At 43.5% G+C, this 22,588-nt stretch overlaps 2 protein-coding genes across 2 annotated transcripts in view; one reads left to right on the forward strand and one right to left on the reverse strand.

Annotated features, from left to right (window-relative positions):
• The window catches only part of LOC140198335 (coxsackievirus and adenovirus receptor homolog), a 298,796-nt gene that overhangs the window by 62,641 nt on the left and 213,567 nt on the right, over nucleotides 1-22,588 (reverse strand). The window lies entirely within an intron of this gene.
• Nucleotides 1-22,588, forward strand: part of LOC140198333 (uncharacterized) — a 157,864-nt gene that overhangs the window by 51,762 nt on the left and 83,514 nt on the right. The window contains exon 4 of the mRNA XM_072259429.1: nucleotides 17,898-18,167. Coding sequence (XP_072115530.1) covers nucleotides 17,898-18,167 — 270 coding nt within the window. The remainder of the gene's footprint in view (nucleotides 1-17,897; nucleotides 18,168-22,588) is intronic.

Here is a 22,588-nt window from a genome sequence, read left to right on the forward strand (position 1 = left end):
AAGAATGCAATGCCACAATTTGCTCGGAAAAGCTATCTCAATCTTGTCCATTTTTTTGTATAGTGACCTTGCTTCATTTCTAGTTGCCACATTCTGATTAATGTCATCTGCAATGCTCTTTAATGACTCTTGAATATTGGCATAATTTCCGCACAATGCCTGTGTGGCTTCTGCATGTGCAGCCCATCTAGTATTAGAGAGAGACTTCAGAGTTTCAATGCGCTTGTTCACATTAGGCTGATATCCCGCGGTCACGACCTTCCACCTAGACGTTGACTTGGAGCAGAAGTTGAACATATTCAGCACGAAGCTGAAAAAATCAGCTGTTTCAACACAACAGTTGACATTGTTGATTCCAGCGAGATTCAATGTGTGTGGTGCACATGGAACCCACTCAGCAACTGGATTGATTTCTTTGATGCGGGATTGTAAGCCTTTGTATGCGCCGGACATATTTGCAGCATTGTCACAGCATTGCCCCCTGCAGTTGCCTATGTCAATATTCATCTCTCCTAAAACTTTGAGCACAGACTCATATTAAGCCTCCCCTGTGTGGCTCTCCATGGGTAGAAATCGCAAGAATCGCTCCTGAATGTTTTCATCAGTTGACACATAACATAAAATGAATGAGGGCTGATCTACGTGTGCAACATCTGTACTTGAATCGATGTTAATAGAAAAGTCTCTGGCCATTTTGACTTCACTGACGATCTCTGACAGAACTCGATCGCTCATGAGCTCAATAAACTCCTCACATGTTTCAGGTGAAAGATATGAAGGGGTGCCTGATCTTGCATTTCCAAATTTCTGTATCTGCGCCTTCAAAAATGGGTCAAACTCACATTACCTCCAGAATGCCCATGTAGTTGCCGTTATCAGGCCTGCCAAATATTTCGCTGGAGACTCGGATAGCCAGTCCCCTCTTGATCGAAAACTTCACAGCCACCACCACTCTTCTCAATACGTCGGTCCAGTAGACACACTCTGACTAGAACTGTTTTTGCAGTTCTGTATCTATTCTTCCGCTGTCAGACGCTAGTGTAACGTAGGTCAGTATCGTTTTCCTGTGGTGTTTGCTATTTTCATGGTCTTCTGTGCGCGCCAGTCGCTGAAGCCAGTTTCGAAGATGGACTGACAGTTACCGTCACTGAAGATGCGGCATGCAAAACAAGACACACAGCCGGTGGAAGGGGAATATAAGAGCCATTGCCCATTTACGAGCTTGCGTTTGAAGTGAAATTTAGAGGAAAAACATCTCTGCCATTTGTATACTCGTTCCAAAGCTTTGATATCCACATCCTTATCCTGGCAGGACTCCGGCCCTTTTTTAGCCCAGTGTGCTCGGACTGAATCATCTAACGTTTCCTTTCCCCAGCGAGCAGGATCAGTGCTGTAAGGATCCTCAGTAGCGGTAACGTTAACATTAATGGCGGCCCGACTTTGTTGTTCGGAGGCTTCTGTGGTCGGGAATCCCAAAGTCATGCTCTCTGCCTCTTCAGCATCAGCTGCTGACTGTGGCAAGGACGGTGGTCCTGTGCTAAGGCTGGTGCTAGCGCTAGCTGTTGAGCAAGTCTCCATTTGTCCACCGGTCTCAGACTGTGACAGGAGCGATGGTACTGCTGCATCATCGAGAACAGGTTTAAAAAATTCTGTCAATTCCAAAGTCTTTTTTAATGCTTCTTTCTCACGGTCCTCTTTTTCTTGTTACTTTTTTCTTTTCTGTGCTGCACTCTCGTATTTTTGTTTTGTCCGCCATGATGATAGCTACCTACTTTGGGCCCCTCTGCAGCTCTGACCCCTGGGCTGCAGCCCAGCCTAGCCCTGCCTGAAGTCCTGCCTGCGTGTAGGTCTGAAGTCTATAGAACCATAGAAACCATAGAAACTACAGCACAGAAACAGGCCCTTTGGCCCTTCTTGGCTGTGCCGAACCATTTTCTGCCTAGTCCCACTGACCTGCACACGGACCATATCCCTCCATACACCTTCCATCCATGTATCTGTCCAATTTATTCTTAAATGTTAAAAAAGAACCCTCATTTACCACCTCGTTCCATACTCCCATACTCTCTGTGTGAAGAAGCCCCCCTAATATTCCCTTTAAACTTTTCCCCCCTCACCCTTAACCCATGTCCTCTGTTTTTTTTCTCCCCTTGCCTCAGTGGAAAAAGCCTGCTTGCATTCACTCTATCTATACCCATCATAATTTTATATACCTCTATCAAATCTCCCCTCATTCTTCTACGCTCCAGGGAATAAAGTCCTAACCTATTCAACCTTTCTCTGTAACTGAGTTTCTCAAGTCCCGGCAACATCCTTGTAAACCTTCTCTGCACTCTTTCAACCTTATTTATATCCTTCCTGTAATTTGGTGACCAAAACTGAACACAATACTCCAGATTCGGCCTCACCAATGCCTTATACAACCTCATCATAACATTCCAGCTCTTATACTCAATACTTCGATTAATAAAGGCCAATGTACCAAAAGCTCTCTTTACGACCCTATCTACCTGTGACGACACTTTTAGGGAATTTTGTATCTGTATTCCCAGATCCCTCTGTTCCACTGCACTCCTCAGTGCCTTACCATTAACCCTGTATGTTCTACGTTGGTTTGTCCTTCCAACGTGCAATACCTCATACTTGTCTGTATTAAACTCCATCTGCCATTTTTCAGCCCATTTTTCCAGCTGGTCCAAGTCCCTCTGCAGGCTCTGAAAACCTTCCTCACTGTCTACTACACCTCCAATCTTTGTATCATCAGCAAACTTGCTGATCCAATTTACCACATTATCATCCAGATCATTGATATAGATGACAAATAACAATGGACCCAGCACTGATCCCTGTGGCACACCACTAGTCACAGGCCTCCACTCAGAGAAGCAATTCTCTACCACCACTCTCTGGCTTCTTCCATCGAGCCAATGTCTAATCCAATTTACCACCTCTCCATGTATACCTAGCGACTGAATTTTCCTAACTAACCTCCCATGCGGGACCTTGTCAAAGGCCTTACTGAAATCCATGTAGACAATATCCACTGCCTTCCCTTCATCCACTTTCCTGGTAACCTCCTCGAAAAACTCCAAGAGATTGGTCAAACATGACCCACCACGCACAAAGCCATGTTGACTCTCCCTAATAAGTCCCTGTCTATCCAAATGCTTGTAGATTCTGTCTCTTAGTACTCCCTCCAATAACTTACCTGCTACTGACGTTAAACTCACCGGCCTATAATTTCCCGGATTACTTTTCGATCCTTTTTTAAACAACAGAACAACATGAGCCACTCTCCAATCCTCCGGCACTTCACCGTAGACAGCGACATTTTAAATATTTCTGCCAGGGCCCCCGCAATTTCAACACTAGTCTCCTTCAAGGTCCGAGGGAACACTCTGTCAGGTCCCAGGGATTTATCCACTTTAATTTTCCTCAAGACAGCAAGCACCTCCTCCTTTTCAATCTGTACAGTTTCCATGGTCTCACTACTTGATTCCCTCAATTTCATAGATTTCATGCCAGCTTCCTTAGTAAATACAGACGCAAAAAACCTATATAAGATCTCCCCCATTTCCTTTGGTTCCGCACAAAACCAACCACTCTGATCTTCAAGAGGACCAATTTTATCCCTTACAATCCTTTTGCTCTTAATATACTTGTAAAAACTCTGGATTATCCTTCACCTTGACTGCCAAGGCAACCTCATGTCTTCTTTTAGCCCTCCTGATTTCTTTCTTAAGTATTTTCTTGCACTTCTTATACTCCTCAAGCACCTGATTTCCTATACATTTCATACAACTCCCTCTTCTTCTTTATCAGAGTTGCAGTATCCCTTGAGAACCAAGGTTCCTTATTCCTATTCAATTTGCCTTTAATCCTGACAGGAACATACAAACTCTGCACTCTCAAAATTTCCCCTTTGAAGGCTTCCCACCTACCAATCAATGTAGTCTAATGTAGTTTTGTGTTGTTTCATGCAGCACCATGGTCCTGGAGGAATGTTGTTTCGTTTTAACTGTGTACTGTACCAGCAATTATGCTTGAAATGACAATAAAAGCGACTTGACTTGACTTGCCATGCTGCTGGACTATCATTCATTTGGTGAATTAATCTGAAACCCAAATTCCTTCACCACTGCTGAGGAGTGACAAAGATTTTGTTCTCTGTCTGAGGTCATGAATGCTCTTCATTTTCTCATGCTGTGTTGCCTCAATATTTCTCACTTTGTCTAAGTCCAGTAGGTGAGCTTGGAGAAGGGAAGGAAGAACGGGCAGCTTTGTTCTCAGTCTCTGGCCCATTAACAACTCTGAAATATTGTACCCATTCGCAAAGGGTGTGGAGCGATAATCTAACAGTGTTTTGTAGGAGTCTTTTGCCTTCAGTACGAGGCTCTGAATAGTTTGCACTACTCTTTCCGCTTTATTCTAGGCAGTTTCTAGAGCTCTTGAACTCAGTCCCATGGCTTGTGAAGGTCAATGCACCGTATGCTTTCTTAACCACAGAGTCAACCTGCGCAGTAGCTTTGAGTGTCCTATGGACTCAGAGCCAAGATCCCTCTGATACTCCACACTGCCAAGACTTTTACCATTAATACCATATTCTGCCATCATATTTAGAACCATAGAACCAGAGAATACTACAGTACAGAAAATGGGCCATTTGGCCCTTCTAGTCCCATTAACTTGCACCCAGTCCATAACCCTCCAGACCTCTCCCATCCATGTATCTATCCAATTTATTCTTAAAACTTAAGAGTGAGCCCACATTTACCACGTCAGATGGCAGCTCGTTCCATACTCCCACCACTCTCTGAGTGAAGTCCCCCCAATGCTGCCCCTAAACCTTTCTCCTTTCACCCTAAAGCCATGTCCTCTCGTATTTATCTCTCCTAATCTAAATGGAAAGAGCCTATTCATATTTACTCTATCTATACCCCTCATAATTTTGTAAACCTCTATCAAATCTCCCCTCATTCTTCTACGTTCCAAGGAATAAAGTCCTAACCTGTTCAATCTTTCCCTGTAACTCATCTCCTGAAGACCCGGCAACATCCTAGTAAATCTTCTCTGCATTCTTTCAATCTTACTGATATCATTCCTATGGTTAGGTGACCAGAACTGTACACAACATTCCAAATTTGGCCTCACCAATGTCTTATACAACCTCACCATAACATCCCAACTCCTATACTAAGTACTTTGATTTATGAATGCTAGAATGCCAAAAGTCTTCTTTACAAACCTGTCTACCTGTGACGCCACTTTCAGGGATTTATGTATCTGAACTCCCAGATCCCTTTGTTCCTCTGCACTCCTCAGTGCCCTGCCATTTACTGTGTATATCCTACCGTGATTTGTCCTTCCAAAATGCAACACCTCACACTTATCTGCATTAAATTCCAGCTGCCATTTTCTGGGCCATTTTTCCAGTTGGTCCAGATCCCTGTGTAAGCTTTGAAGCCTCTAATCTTAGTGTCATCAGCAAACTTGCTGATCCAATTTACCACATTATCATCTAGATCATTGATATAGACAACAAACAACAATGGTCCTAGCACAGATCCCTGAGGCACACCACTAGTCACAGGCCTCCAGTCTGAGAAGCAATTATCCACTATCACTCTCTGTCTTCTCCCACACAGCCAATTTCGAATCCAGTTTATAACCTCTCCATGGATACCTAGTGTCTGAACCTTCTGAACTAACCTCCCACGTGGGACCTTGTCAAAGGCCTTACTAAAGTCCATGTAGACAACATCCACAGCCTTTCTTTCATCTACTTTCTTGGTAACCTCTTCGAAAAACTCTACAAGATTCATTAAACACGATCTACCACGCACAAAGCTATGCTGTCTATCCTTAATCAGCCCTTGGCTGTTCAAATACTTGTATTTCTGATCTCTCAGAACACCTTCCAATAATTTACCTTCCACTGATGTCAGGGTCACCACCCTGTAATTACCTGGTTTACTTTTAAAGCCTTTTTTAAACAACGGGACAACTTGAGCCACCCTCCAGTCCTCTGGCACCGCACCTGTGGCAAAGGACATTTTAAATATTTCAGCAAGGGTCCCCGCAATTTCTACACTAGTCTCTCTAAAGGTCCGAGGAAATATCATGTCAGACCCAGGGGATTTATCTACCTTTATTCGCTGTAAGGCAGCAAGCACCTCCTCCTCTTTAATCTCTATATGTTCCATGACACTACAGCTTGTTTCCCTTCCTTCCATATACACTATGCCAGCTTCCTGAGTAAATACTGATGCAAAAAAATTGTTTAAGATCTCCCCCATCTCGTGAGGCTCCACACATAGACGCCCACTTTGATCTTCTCGGGGACCAATTTTGTCTCACACTACCCTTTTACTCTTAATATACTTGCAGAAACCCTTTGGGTTTACCTTCACATTATCTGCCAAAGCAACCTCATGTCTTCGTTTTGCCTTCCTGATTTCCTTCTTCAGTATTTTCTTACATTTTCTATGCTCTTCAAGTATCTCATTTGTTCCTAGTTGCCTGTACCTGCTATACACCTCTTTCTTTTTCTTAACTAGGTCACCAATATCCCTTGAAAACCAAGGTTCCCTATGCCTGTTAACTTTGCCTTTAATCCTGGCAGGAACATGCAAACTCTGCACTCTCAAAATTTCGCCTTTGAAGGCCTTCCACTTACTGAACACATCCTTGCCAGAAAACAACTCATCCCCATCCACTCTTCCTAGGTCCTTTCTCATTTCCACAAAATTGGCCTTTCTCCAACTTAGAACCTTATCTCTAGGACCAGACCTATTGTTGTCTATAATTAACTTGAAACTAATGATATTATGGTCACTGGACCCAAAATGTTTGCCTACACATACTTCTGTCACCTGACCTGTCTGGTTCGCCAATAGGAGATCAAGTATTGCATCTTCTCTATATACCTCTATATATTGATTTAGAAAACTTTCTTGAACACAATTGACAATCTCAAAGCCGTCCAGCCCTTTCACAGTGTGGGAGTCCCAGTCAGTATGTGGAAAGCTAAAATCCCTAACTATTACAACTTTCTGTTTCTTACATTAGTCTGATATCTCTCTGCAGATTTGCTCCTCCAATTCTCTCTAACTATTGGCTGGTCTATAATATAACCCTATTAGGGTGGTCACACCTTTCCTGTTCCTCTGCTCCACCCACGTGGCCTCTGTAGATGAGCCCTCCGGGCTGTCCTGTCTACACACAGCTGTGATATTTTCCCTGACTAGTAATGCCACTCCTCCCCCTGTCATTCCTCCTCCTCTGTCACGCCTGAAACAACAGAACCCTGGAACATTAAGCTGCCAGTCCTGCCCCTCCTGCAACCAAGCCTCACTAGTAGCAATAATATCATAATCCCACATGGCAATCCACGCCCTAAACTCATCTGCCTTACCTACAATACTCCTTGTATTGAAGTTGATGCACCTGAGAACATTTCTAACACGTACAAACCTTTGATTTCTGTCTGTACATACAGTCCTCTCATGACCTTTATCCTCTTCCACCTCACTATCTGCTGTAACACTCTGGTTCCCCTCCCCCTGCAAATCTAGTTTAAACCCCCCGGAGCAGCATTAGCAAACCTACCTGCAAGGATGTTAGTACCCCTCCAGTTCAGGTGCAACCTGTCCTGTCAGAACAGGTCCCACCTTCCCTGGAACAAGGCCCAATTGTCCGGAAACATGAAGCCCTCCCTCCTGCAGCATCTCCTTAGCCACGTATTTAGCTGCATTATCTTCCTATTTCTAGCCTCACTAGCACGTGGCACAGGTAGCATTCCTGAGATTGCAACCCTGAAGGTCCTGTCCTTCAACTTTGCACCTAACTCCCTGAACTCTTTGCAGGACCTCCTCCTCCTTACTTTCTTTCTTTTTAAATCTTTTTATTGAATTAGTACACAAAAGGTAAAACATATAGAAACTAATACACTGTTGTGATATGAATTTACAAGAGATATTAATACAAAAAAAAGTACAAACAGTGCAGTTTAGTTATAAAATAATGAGGTAATATAGTAGTATACTAATTTTCCATATATATCAATAAGGAGAAGAAAAAAACCAAAAAAAGACCCCCCCAAAAAAAACCACCGTGCAACTAACCTAAAAAGCAAAGCAAAGCAATGGGCTAACTAGGTATCAAGTAAACTTAAACAACTTAAACAATCACGTCCTCAAACCCGACCTCCATTAATAATAGTTAAAAACCAAGAAGGGAATGTAAATATGGTGAAAGAGAAAAAAAAGTTACATTAAATGAAAATGTTGAATAAAAGATCTCCAGGTCTGTTCAAATTTAACTGAAGTATCATAAAGATTACTTCTGATTTTTTCCAAATTTAAACATAGTATCGTTTGAGAAAACCAAAAAAACGTAGTTGGGGCATTAATCTCCTTCCAATGTTGTAAAATACATCTTTTCACCATTAAAGTAAGAGATGCAATCATTCTACGGGCTGAAGGGGAAAGATTACTGGAAGTTTTAGGTAATCCAAAGATAGCAGTAATAGGATGGGGAGAAATATCTGTATTCAATACCTTTGAGATAATATTAAAAATGTCTTTCCAAAAAGTTTCCAGAGTAGGACAGGACCAAAACATATGAGTTAAGGAAGCTATCTCCCCATGACACCTATCACAAAGAGGGTTAATATGAGAGTAAAAACGAGCTAATTTATCTTTAGACATATGTGCTCTATGAACAACTTTAAATTGAATTAGGGAATGTTTGGAACCGATAGAGGAAGTATTGACTAGTTGTACAATATGCGCCCAGTCATCCGCCAAAATAGTAAAGCCCAATTCCTTTTCCCAATCAGACCTAATCTTATCGAATGGAGCTTTCCTACGTTTCATGATAGTATTATAAATAATAGCCGTTACACCTTTCTGACATGGGTTAAGGTTAATTATAGTGTCTAAAATATATGTAGGGGGTAAGGAAGAAAGTATGATACTTTGGAAATTTCTAACTTGGAGATATCTAAAAAAATATATTCTTGGTAAGTTATATTTGTTAGATAATTGTTCAAAAGACATAAAGGAGCCATCTAAAAATAAATCCAAAAACCATGATATACCATTAGTCTTCCAAATTTGAAAGGCACGGTCCGTAGAGGAAGGGGGAAAGAATATGTTGCCTAGAATAGGAATCGCTAGCCCAAATTGATTAAGATCGAAAAATTTTTGGAATTGAAACCAAATGCGTAAGGTATGTTTAACTATCGGGTTACAGACCTGTTTGAGGCGTTTCAAATCAAAAGGAAGAGAAGAACCTAAAATGGAGCCAAGTGCATAACCTTGAGCAGATTGTAATTCCAGTACTACCCATTGAGGAATGGATAGTGTATCTTGGTCAAGGAACCAAAACTTCATGTGTCGAATCTTCCTTCCTATCCACGTCATTGGTCCCTACATGGACCACGACATCTGGCTGCTCACTCTTGCTCGAGAATACCGAGAATTCAATCCGAGATATTGAGGACCCTAGCACCAGGGAGGCAACAGACCATCCGGAATTCTTGATCTTTCCCCCAGAACCTCTTATCTGTCCTCCTAACTATCGAATCCCCTATCACTACTGCTCTCCCCTTTTCCTCGTTCCATTCTGAGCCGAGGGTCCAGTCTCGGTGCCAGAGACGCAACCACTACAACTTGTCCCTGGTAGGTCATCCCCACCAACAGTATCCAAAACGGTATACTTATTATTGATGGGAATGGCCACAGGGGTGCTCTGCTCATTCTGTCTACTCCCCTTCCCTCTCCTGACAGTCACCCAGCTACCTGCCTCCTGACTTTTAGGGGTGACTATCTCCCTGAAACTCCTGTCTATTTCTGCCTCTGCCTCACGAATGATCCAAAGTTCATCCAGCCCCAGCTCCAGTTCCCTGACTCGGTTTGTCAGGAGCTGCAGCTAGATGCACCTTTTACAGGTGTAGTCTCAGGGACAGTTGTGCTGTCCCAGACTTCCCCTACCAAATTTGATTTGACCTACCAACATGAACCACCTCACACTTATCTGGGTTGAGCACCATCTGCCACTTCTCAGCCCAGTTTTGCATCCTATCAATGTCCCACTGTAACCTCTGACAGCCCCCCACACTATCCAGAACACCCCTAACTTTTGTGTCATTAGCAAATTTACTCACCCATCACCCCACTTCCTCATCCAGATCAGGAGTCAGGAAACCTTCCTGAACACACCTGACAAACTCCACCCCATCTAAACCCCTTGCTCGAGGGAGATGCCAATCAATATTTGGGAAATTAAAATCTCCCACCATGACAACCCTGTTATTATTACACCTTTCCAGAATCTGTCTCCCTATCTGCTCCCCAATATCCCTATTACTGTTGAGTGGTCTATGAAAAGCACCCAGTAGAGTTATTGACCCCTTGCTGTTGCTAACTTCTACCCACAAAGACTCAATAGACAATCCCTCCATGACTTCCTCCCTTTCTGCAGCCGTGATACTATCTCTGACAGCAGTGCCACGCCCCGAACTCTTCTGCCTCCCTCCCTCCCTCCCTCCCTCCCTCACTCTGTGACCATTCCTGCCCTTGAGCCATCTAAGTCTCCTTAATGGCCACAACATCTTAGCTCCAAGTGTTGACCCATGCTCCAAGCTCATCTGCTTTGTTCATGATACTCCTTGCATTAAAATAGACATATCTCAAACCATCAGTCGGAGCGTATCCCTTCTCTATCACCTGCCTATACTCCCTCTCTCACTGTCTACAAGATTTCTCTATTTGTGAGCCAATCGCCCCTTTCTCCATCTCTTCAGTTCTGTTCTCACCCCTCCAGCAATTCTAGTTGAAACTCTCCCTAACAGCCTTAGCTCATGTCCCTGCCAGGATATTGGTCCCCTGTTTAGTTATCTAAGGCTAGCTCTCCCCTCCCTTACTGTTCTTGCTTTTTACTGGAATATACTTTTTTTGACCACCATGGAAAATCTCTTTGAAAGTCTTCCACTGTTCCTCAACTGTCCCACCATATAGCCTGTGTTCCCAGTCTACACTAGCCAAATCCTCCCTCATTACATTATAGTTTCCATTGTTTGGGCATAATACACTGATTTTAGATTGAACTATTGCACTTTCCATTTGTATGAGAAACTCAGTTGTACTGTGATCACTCTTTCCAAGAGGATTCCTAACTGCAAGATCACTAATTTTACCTGTCTCATTGCACGGGACCAGATCTAAGATAGCACGTTCCCTTGTAGGTTCAGTAACATGCTGTTCAAGAAAGCCATCACAAATGCATTCTATGAAGTCCTCCTCAAGACTGCCTCAAACTTGATTCACCCAATCTATGTTCAAATTAAAGTTCTCCATGATAACTACTGTTCCATTCTTACATGCTTCAGAGTTTGCATCTCGTTTGGTGAAGATCTTTGTTCCACCCAGCCTACCCAATATGTTCTCAGCAGAGGGCAGAATAAACTTCTCTCACCTCACTGCATTATTCAATTTTGTTGGATCAACACAGATCCTCACTGTGCCATCTGGTTTGGGAACAGGAACAATGCCCACATACCAATCAGTAGGTCCATTCTAGTTAAAATGTCTAGAATTCTCTCAAATTCAGCTTTGTCTTTGTTTATCAATGTGGCTAGGATATGCTTCGCTGTGGGCAGAGAGTATGGTGTCACTTCTGGCCTCAGTTGGATAAGGTACTCTTCTTTCAGTACCCCCAACTCTGTGAATGACTCCAAGTACTTCTCCTGCCACTGAATATTGTTTAGTGAATCAAACCTTCCAGTGAGGTTCAGTTTCTTGATGACATGTCGTCCCATTAGTGGAGAAAAGGGTTTCTGAGCAACTATTTAACTATTCCTAACTAATTCTTATTTTTATGGATGGAAGTTGTAAACATTCATAGAAACATAGAAAATAGGTGCAGGAGTAGGCTATTCGGCCCTTCGAGCCTGCACCGCCATTCAGTATGATCATGGCTGATCATCCAACTCAGAACCCTGTACCTGCCTTCTCTCCATACCCCCTGATCCCTTTAGCCACGGGGGCCATATCTAACTCCCTCTTAAATATAGCCAATGAACTGGCCTCAACTGTTTCCTGTGGCAGAGAATTTCACAGATTCACCACTCTCTGTGTGAAGAAGTTTTTCCTCATCTCGGTCCTAAAAGGCTTCCCCTTTATCCTCAAACTGTGACTCCTCATTCTGGACTTCCCCAACATCGGGAACAATCTTCCTGCATCTGGCCTGTCCAATCCCTTTAGGATTTTATACGTTTCAATCAGATCCCCCCTCAATCTTCTAAATTCCAACGAGTATAAGCCTAGTCGATCCAGTCTTTCATCATATTAAAGTCCTGCCATCCCAGAAATCAATCTGGTGAACCTTCTTTGTACTCCCTCTATGGCAAGAATGTCTTTCCTCAGATTAGGGGACCAGAACTGCACACAATACTCCAGGTGTGGTCTCACCAAGGCCTTGTACAACTGCAGTAGTACCTCCCTGCTCCTGTACTCGAATCCTCTTGCTATGAATGCCAGCATACCATTCACCTTTTTCACCACCTGCTGTACCTGCATGCCCACTTTCAATGACTGGTGTACAATGACACCCAGGCCTCATTGCACCTCCCCTTTTCCTAATCGGCCACCCTTCAAATAATAATCTGTTTTCCTGTTCTTGCCACCAAAGTGGATAATCTCACATTTATCCACATTAAAGTGCATCTGCCATGAATTTGCCCACTCACCTAACCTATCCAAGTCACCCTGCATCCTCTTAGCATCCTCCTCACATCTACACTGCCGCTCAGCTTCGTGTCATCCGCAAGCTTGGAGATGCTGCATTTAATTCCCTCGTCTAAGTCATTAATATATATTGTAAACAACTGGGGTCCCAGCACTGAGCCTTGCGGTACCCCACTAGTCACTGCCTGCCATTCTGAAAAGGTCCCGTTTATTCCCACTCTTTGCTTCCTGTCTGCCAACCAATTCTCTATCCACATCAATACCATACCCCCAATACCGTGTGCTTTAAATTTGCACACTAATCTTCTGTGTTGGACCTTGTCAAAGCCTTTTGAAAATCCAAATATACCACAGCACTAGTTCTCCCCTATCCATTCTACTAGTTACATCCTCAAAAAATTCTATGAGACATGCTACACCTCAAGCAGCTGGACATTTTACCTGCTCTTTGTTTTGCTTGCTTGTTTTGTTTGAGCTGAGCTCTACTGTTACCTCTTTCTGTAGTCCTAGTTGGCTGCACAGGTGACCCTGTGGCATGAGGCCCTGGTCTGCACATGCCAATTTCCCCCAGGATCAATAAAGTATGACTATGACTATGACTATGACTATGATAACTAGAGATCTAACCAGTGGTGTTCCAGAAGAATCAGTGCCTGGACCTGTGCTGTTTGTGACATATGCTCAGTCCTGTGCAGAAATCTTAAGCACATGTAAAAAATTCTGTAAAGCAAAGGAAGCTTGAAAAGGCATGTAATAAGGGTAATGGCACAATTGTAATGGTGGACTTGAATATGCAGGGGGGTTGGGAAAATCAGGATGGTGTTGGATAGCAAGAGAGGGTATTTGTTGAATGCCTGCGAGATGGCTTTTTAGAGCAACTCGTGCTTGAGCCTACTTGGGGAAAGTCCATCTTGGATTGGGTGTTGTGCAATAACCCAGATTTTATTAGTCATCTGAATGTAAAGGAACCTTTAGGATGCAGTGATCATAATCTGATTGAATTCATACTGCAGTTTGAGCGGGAGAAGCGTAAGTCACATGTATCAGTATCACAATGGAATAAAAGGGAATTACAGAGGCATGAGAGAGGACCTTGCCCAGGTGGATTGGAGAAGGATGCTGGAGAATAGTTCACAAGACGTGGGATAGATATGTCCCACAGAGGAAGAAGTTCTCAAATGGCAGTGATAGGCAACTGTGGCTGGCAAAGGAAGTTAAGGACTGGGTAAAAGCCAAGGAATGGGCGAATCAGGTTGAACAAGTGAGTGGGAAGTTGGATGATTGGGGTCCGAGTCCATAGGACACTCAAAGCTGCTGAGTGGGTTGATTGTATGGTTAAGAAGGCATACGGTGCATTGGCCTTTATCAATTGTGGGATTCAATTCAAGAGCCGAGGGATAATGTTACAGCTATATAAGATACTGGCCCGACCCCACTTGGAGTACTGTGCTCAGTTCTGGTCACCTCACTACAGGATAGATGTGGAAACTATAGAAAGGGTGCAAAGGAGATCTACAAGAATGTTGCCTGGATTGGGGAGCATGCCTTATGAGAATAGATTGAGTGAACTTGGCCTTTTCTTCTTGGAGCGACTAAAGATGAGGGGTGATCAGATAGAGGTGTATAAGATGAAGAGAGCCATTGATCGTCTGGATAGTCAGAGGCTTGTTCCCAGGGCTGAAGTGTCTAACATGAGAGGGCACAGTTTTAAGGTTCTAGGAAGTAGGTACAGAGGAGATTCCAGGGGTAAGTTTTTTACGCAGAGAGTGGTAAGTGCGTGGAATGGGCCGCCAGTGAAGCTGAATATGATAGGGTCTTTGAAGAGACTCCTGACTCCTGGATAGGTACATAGAGCTTAGAAAAACAGAGGGCTATGGGTAACCCTCGGTAATTTCTAAAGTAAGTACATGTTCAGCAATGCTGTTACAGCATCGTGGGCTGAAGGGCCTATGTTGTGCTGTAGGTCTTCTGTTTCTGTGTAACAGCATTCTCACATAAGCATGCCAGACTACTTGCCAGAATCCTGAGAGAGGTTACTGAAGAGATAGCGGATGCCTTGGTCATGATGTTTCAAAAATCAGTTGGTTCTGGCACATTCCTGAAGGTCTGGAAGATTACAGGTGTCACTCCACTCTTTATGAAGGGAGGAAACAAAAGAAAGGAAATTATAGGCCATTTAGCCTAACCCCAGTGGTTGGGAAAGTGTTGGAGAGGTTTCGAGGTAATTGGAGACTAATGATATAATAAGTCAAAGTCAGCATGGTTTCTGTGAAAGGAAATCTTGCCTGACAAATCTGTTAAAGGGTGGACAAAGGAGAGGCAGTGGATGTCATATACTTGGATTTTCAGAAGGTGTTTGATAAGGTGCCACACATGAGGCTGCTTAAGAAGATAAAATCTTACGGTGTTACAGGAAAGATACTAGCATGGGTCGCGAGGTGGCTGACAGGCAGGAGGCAGTGAGTGGAAATAAAAGTGGACTTTTCTGGTTGGCTGGTGGTGACTAGTGGTGTTTCTCAAGGGTCAGTACTGTTTTTCACATTGTTTGTGAATGATTTAGATAATGAAATTGATGGCTTTGTGGCAGACGGAATACAGTGTTGGTAAAAGGAACAATAGTGCAGACTATTATCTAAATGGGGAGAAGTTTCAAACATCAGAGGTGCAGAGGGTCTTTGGAGTCCTCGTGCAAGACTCCCAGAAGGTTAATTTACAGGTTTGTGGTAAAGAAGGCAAATGCAATGTTGGCTTTTATTTCAATTGGAATAGAATATAAAAGGAAGCAGATAATGCTAAGCCTTTCTAAGACACTTGTCAGGTCACACTTGGAGTATTGTCAACACTTTTGGGCCCCATATCCCAGAATGGTGTTGTCATTGGTGTGAGTCCAGAGGAGGTTCATGAGGATTATTCCAGGAATGAAGGGGTTAACATGTGAGGAGTGTTTGGCAGCTTTGGGCCTGTATTCACTGGAATTTAGAAGAATGTCGGGGGGATCTCATTGAAACCTACTGAATGTTGAAAGGACGAGATAGGATGGATGTGGAGAGGATATTTCCTCTGGTGGGGGGGATCTAGAACTAGAGGGCACAGCCTCAAAATTGAGGGGTGACCCTTCAGAACAGAAGGAAAGAGGAATTTTTTTAGCCAGAGAGTTGTAAATCTGTGGACTGCTTGGCCACAGACTGCGGTGGTGGCCAGGTCCGTGCATATATTTAAGGCAAAAGTTGATCATTTTTATACCAGTCAGGGCATCAAAGGATATGGTGAGAAGGCAGGTGTATGGGGTTGGGTGGTATTCGGGATCAGCCATGATGGACTGGCGAAGCAGATTTGTTGGGCTAAATGGTCTAATTCTGTTCCTATATTATGGTCTTGGTTCCAAAGATGCCTTCAAAAATACTAGTAAAACATTTCCAAGTATTAAAAGATGTATGATAAAGAGCAGAAAATAGTAAAAAAAACCTGCTTTTCCCTTTGAAACTGCATCAGTTCTCTTAAGTACTCATTACCGCAGTTTTATAAGAAAATCTGTTGGTAGGTTGTTCCAAGCATCTTAGAGAACTTGCTACAGTTTTCCTGCAGACTTCGGCTGGCTTGCTTGCTTCTGTCTCTCCAGGTAACTCCAGACTGCCTTAGAAACATAAGACCATAGAAAGCTTACAGCGCAATACAGGCCCTTCGGCCCACAAAGCTGTGCCGAACATGTCCTTACCTGAGAAATTACCTAGGGTTACCCATAGCCCTCTATTTTTCTGAGCTTCATAGTCCAGGATTTTCTTAAAAGACCCTATCATATCCGCCTCCACCACCGTCACTGGCAGCCCATTCCACTCACTCACCACTCTCTGCATAAAAAATTTACCCCCGACATCTCCTCTGTACCTACTTCCAAGCACGTTAAAACTGTGCCCTCTCATGCTAGCCATTTCAGCTCTGGAAAAAAGCCTCTGACTATCCACATGATCAATGCCTCTCATCATCTTATACACCTCTATCAGGTCACCTCTCACCCTCTGTCTCTCCAAGGAAAAAGGGCCGAGTTCACTCAGCCTATTCTCATAAGGCGTGTTCCCCAATCCAGGCAACATACTTGTAAATCTCCTTTGCACCCTTTCTATGGTTTCCACGTCCTTCCTATAGTGAGGCGACCAGAACTGAGCACAGTACTCCAAGTGGGGTCTGACCAGCTGCAACATTACCTCTCGGCTCCTGAACTCAATCCCATGATTGATGAAGGCCAATGCACCGTATGCTTTATTAATGCCTTAATGACATTTAGACCAAGTCTCTGTGGACAGCATGCCATCTGAAGCCATATAAAAAAAAATTTAGGCAGCCATAATACTGTAAGTAACTTGATAAAAATATAAATGGGCTGATTAAATAATCATGCAAATTAGTCAAACATTTGTGAAGTTGTGTATAGTGAGGAAAGTTGTTAAAGGACTCAACAGGATGCAAACCAGTTGGAAGTTTTCTATGTTAAGTGTTGGCAAAAAAAAAGTGGCAGATAGAGTATAATGTGGAAAAGTTGCAGTAGGAGCTGAAATGTAGCAGGAAATTGCACAGTAAATGGCAAGACCCTGAGGAGCATTCAAATGCAGAGAGATTGTAAGGTGCAAGCTCCTTCAAAGGAACAACACAAATAGGTAGGGTGGTAAAGAAGGCATACGGCATACTTGACTTCATTGGTTGGATGTTGAGTATAAAAGACAGGTTGTCATTTTACACCTTACAGAACTTTGGTTAGACCTCATCTTCAATATTCTGTACGGTTTTGGATATAGGAAGGACATGGAGGCTTTGGAGAGAGTGCAAGGGAAGCAATTGGGTGTCAAGGCCAATGCAGCTCTTTGGGGGTTCCAGCAGGACTAACCACATGTGTGGTCTCCTCATCTTGTAATTTCTGATCAACCTTATTCGTTTTATTATTTTCCATTCTTTATTGTCTTTTTGTAGCCAATAGAACTAGGAGGGATGTGCCTCATACCATTGTATCTGGCTAGCACTGAAATCCAAATTTGACTTAATACTTCTGGATGCTTTAGTGCTTGTATGCAAGCTGAAGAGTTCTGTTTTGTTAGTGATTTATAAGATGTACTGCAAATTCAATCTCAAAAGCTTTATGATTTCCTTTTCCAACAGATCAGCAGCCAACCCCACTGATAATTCAGACTCCTGCATTTATCATAGATCGGGTTCAACTGAACTGCTTTGCCAAAGCTAGTAAGAAAAGTGGCACCATTTGGCATAAAGATAACACCGAAATAGTGAATGATAAACATCACAGGCTAGAATATGATGGCAGCATATTGTTTATTGACGATGTCACCATCTCAGATTGTGGCTTGTATTCCTGCACAGTGATGAACGAGATCAGCAAAAGCAGCACCACACACTTCCTCTCTGTTGACGGTAGGACTTCATAGCCTGATGAATTCATGTAATTATATTCTAATTGATGTGGTTAAGCATTTACAGTCTGTTATAAGGTGTGCAGTACACTATTGTGTTGACAGATAATAAAATGTCTTGCAATAATTTTAATATAAGTCAATAACATCACAACTGAAGAACAAAGGGCTTGTGTAAATCGAACACTATCAATGCATTCTTGATCTCGTGGAGAGATGCCACTTCCTTTTGTACAATTAAACAGTGATATATGTACCATGTAAGACCAATTTAAAACATAAGGCCATACAATGTAGAGGCAGGATTAAGCCCTTCAGACAATCAAGTCTGCTTCACCATTGCATCATGGCTGATCCCAGATCCCGTTCAACCCAATACACCTGCCCTCTCAGCATATCCCTTGATGCCTTGACCAATCAGGAATCTGTCGACTTTTGCTTTAAATATACCCATGGACTTGGCCTCCACCATAGTCTGTGGCAGAGCATTCTACAGATTCACCACTCATTGGCTAAAAAAAATTCTTCCTTTCTTCTGTTCTACAAGGTCACCCCTCAATTTTGAGGCTGTGTCCTCTAGTTCTGGATAGCCCTACCAGAGAAAACATCCTCTTCACATCCACCTTACCTAGCCCGTTCAAAATTCAGTAGGTTTCAATAAGATTCCCCCTGCATTCTTCTCAATTCCAGTGAGTACAGACCCAAGCTGCCAAATGCTTCTCATATGTTAAGGCCTTCATTCCAGGAATCAGCTTGTGAACTTCCTCTGCACACTCCAGTGACAAAACATCCTTTCTGACGTAAGGGGCCCAAGCTGTTGACAAATGTGGCCTGACTACTGTCTTATAGAGGCTCAGAATTATTTCCTTGCTTTTATTTTCTATTCCCCTTGAAAATAAGTGCCAACATTGCATTTGCTGCCTTTACCACAGACTCAACCTGTGAATTAACCTTATGGGAGTATTGAACGAGGACTCTTAAGTCCCTTACACCTCTGATGTTTGATATTTCTCCCCGTTTAGATAATAGTTCGCACTATTGTTCCTTTTACCAAAATGCATAATCATACATTTTCCGACACTATATTCCATCTGTCACCTTTTTTGCTCAGTCTTCCAATTTGCCTAAGTCCTGCTGCAATCGCCTGGGAAAAAGCCTCTGACTATCCACATGATCAATGCTTCTCATCATCTTATACACCCCTATCAAGTCACCTCTCATCCTCCACCGCTCCAAGGAGAACAGGCCGCATTCACTCAGCCTGTTTCCATGAGGCAACAAGTGGGTCACAGTCAGGAGCAGGAAAGGGAAGAGTCAGGTACTAGAGAGTACCCCAGTGGCTGTCCCCCTGAACAATAAGTACTCCTGTATGAGTATTGTTGGGGGGGACAGCCTACCTGGGGGAAGCAACCGTGGCCGTGCCTCTGGCACAGAATCCGGCCCTGTGGCTCAGAAGGGTAGAGAAAGGAAGTAGTGATAGGGGACGCTATAGATAGGGGGTCAGACAGGTGATTCTGTGGACACAGGAAAGAAACTCGGATGGTAGTTTTCCTCCCAGGTGCCAGGGTCCGGGATGTTTCAGATTGCGTCCACGATACCCTGCAGTGGGAAGGTGAACAGCCAGAGGTCGTGGTACATATTGGTACCAATGACATAGGTAGGAAAAGGGAGGAGGTCCAGAAAACAGACTACAGGGAGTTAGGAAGGAAGTTGAGAAGCAGGACCGTAAAGGTAGTAATCTCAGGATTACTGCCTGTGCCACACGACAGTGAGTATAGGAATACAATGAGGTGGAGGATAAATGTGTGGCTGAGGGACTGGAGCAGGGGGCAGAGATTCAGATTTCTGGATCATTGGGACCTCTTTTGGGGCAGGTGTGACCTGTACAAAAAGGACCGGTTGCACTTGAATCCCTGCAAAAACGTCATCCCAATTCACACCCGCAGGTTCTAGCCTTATAGCCTCATAATTTGCCCTTCCCCAATTAAAAATTATCCTGTCCTCTCTGATTCTATTCCCTCTCTCTCTCCCCCCTCCCCCCGGCTTTCCGCAGCATTTGCTCTCTATGCGACTCCCTTGTCCACTCGTCCCCCCCATCTCTTCCCACCCATCTCCCTCCTGGCACTTATCCTTGTAAGCAGAATAAGTGCTACACATGCCCTTACACTTCCTCCCTTACCTCCATTCAGGGCCCCAAACAGTCCTTCCAGGTGAGGCAACACTCCACCTATGAGTTGGCCGGGGTGATATACTGCGTCCGGTGCTCCCGATGCAGCTTTCTATATATTGGCGAGACCCGACGCAGGCTGGGAGACCGTTTCGCTGAACACCTATACTCTGTCTGCCAGAGAAAGCAGGATCTCCCAGTGGCCACACATTTTAATTCCACATCCCATTCCCATTCTGATATGTCTATCCACGGCCTCCTCTACTGTAAAGATAGAGCCGCACTCAGGTTGGAGGAACAACACCTTATATTCAGTCTGGGTAGCCTCCAACCTGATGGCATGAACATTGACTTCTCTAACTTCTGTTAATGCCCCACCTCCCCTTCGTACCCCATCTGTTATTTATTTATTTATTTATTTATTTGTTTTGTTATTAAAAAAATTTCTCTGTCTCTTTTTTCTCCCTCTGTTCCTCCCACTATACTCCTTACCCATCCTCTGGGCTTCCCTCCCCCTTTCTTTCTCCCTCGGCCTCCCGTCCCATGATCCTCTCCCTTCTCCACTCTCGTATCCCTTTTGCCAATCACCTGTCCAGCTCTTGGCTCCATCCCTCCCCCTCCTGTCTTCTCCTATCATTTTGGATCTCCCCCTCCCCCCTTCCACTTTCTAATCTCTTACTATCTCTTCTTTCAGTTAGTCCTGACGAAGGGTCTCAGCCCGAAACGTCGACTGTACCTCTTCCTAGAGATGCTGCCTGGCCTGCTGTGTTCACCAGTATTTTTTGTGCGTCTTACTTGCATTTCCAGCATTTATAGATTTCCCTTCACAGAAACTATGCTGACTTTGACTTATTTTATCATTAGTCTCCAAGTACTCCGAAACATTGTCCTTACTAATGCACTCCAACAATTTTCCAACAATTGAGGTTCAGCTAACTGGCCTATAATTTCCTCTCCTCTGTCTTCCTCCCAAGAATAGAAGGACATTTGCAATTTTCTAGGACCATGCCAGAATCAAGTGAACCTTGAAAGATCATGAACAGTGCATCCATTATCTCTTCAGCAATCTCCTTCAGCCCTCAGGGATGTAGTCCATCTGGTCCTGGTGACTTAACCACCTTAAAACCTTTCAGTTTGCTGAGCACTTTCTCCTTTGATTTTTAGGCATTTTTGAATTCTACAGCACTAGAGGTCCATTGTAGTATATATTCAACCTAGTGGTATTTTGTCATCAGTGATCCCTCAACATTGAAATTTGTCACAATGATAGCTGAGTTCAAGCACTTGAAATGTTGTTCTAAGATTCTACATTGAAAACTATGTCATTGGTGGCACTCGCAGTACAGTGCCCAATTTCAGTAGAGTGAATAATTTCATTTTTAAAAAAATATTTTTCTGTTGTTTATTTTGGAAAAGTCAATAAAAACCCTAGGACACATATAATCACATGGATTTGTAGGGAGTTTATTCAGGAATTCAAATAAGTAATCACTTTTTATATATATTCCATATTAACATCAGTACAGCAGAAAATGTTACCCCCCCCACCCCCCAGAAGGTAAAAAACCTCATTTGGAGAGATTTCTGGAGTTTTATCAATAGAACATAGAATAGTCCAGCACAGTACAGGCCCTTTGGCCCACATTGTTCTGCCGACCCTCAAACCCTGCCTCCCATATAAGACCCCACCTTAAATTCCTCCATATACCTGACTAGTGTATCTGCCTCCACCACCAACCCAGGCAGTGCATTCCACACACCAACCACTCTGAGTAAAAAAACCTTCCTCTAATATCCCCCTTGAACTTCCCACCCCTTACCTTAAAGCCATGTCCCCTTGTATTGAGCAGTGGTGCCCTGGGGAAGAGCACTGACTATCCACTCTATCTATTCCTCTTATTATCTTGTACACCTCTATCATGTCTCCTCTCATCCTCCTCCTCTCCAAAGAGCAAAGCTCCAGCTCCCTTAATCTCTGATCATAATGCATACTTTCTAAACCAGGCAGCACCCTGGTAAATCTCCTCTGTACTCTTTCCAATGCTTCCACATCCTTCCTATAGTGAGGTGACCAGAACTGGACACAGTACTCCAACTGTGGCCTAACCAGAGTTTTATAGAACTGCATCATTACATCGCGACTCTTAAACTCTATCCCTCGACTTATGAAAGCTAACACCCCATAAGCTTTCTTAACTACCCTAGCCACCTGTGAGGCAACTTTCAGGGATCTGTGGACATGTGCCCCGAGATCC

The sequence above is a fragment of the Mobula birostris genome, chromosome 5, assembly GCF_030028105.1.
Source record: "Mobula birostris isolate sMobBir1 chromosome 5, sMobBir1.hap1, whole genome shotgun sequence".
NCBI classification, from domain to species: domain Eukaryota; kingdom Metazoa; phylum Chordata; class Chondrichthyes; order Myliobatiformes; family Myliobatidae; genus Mobula; species Mobula birostris.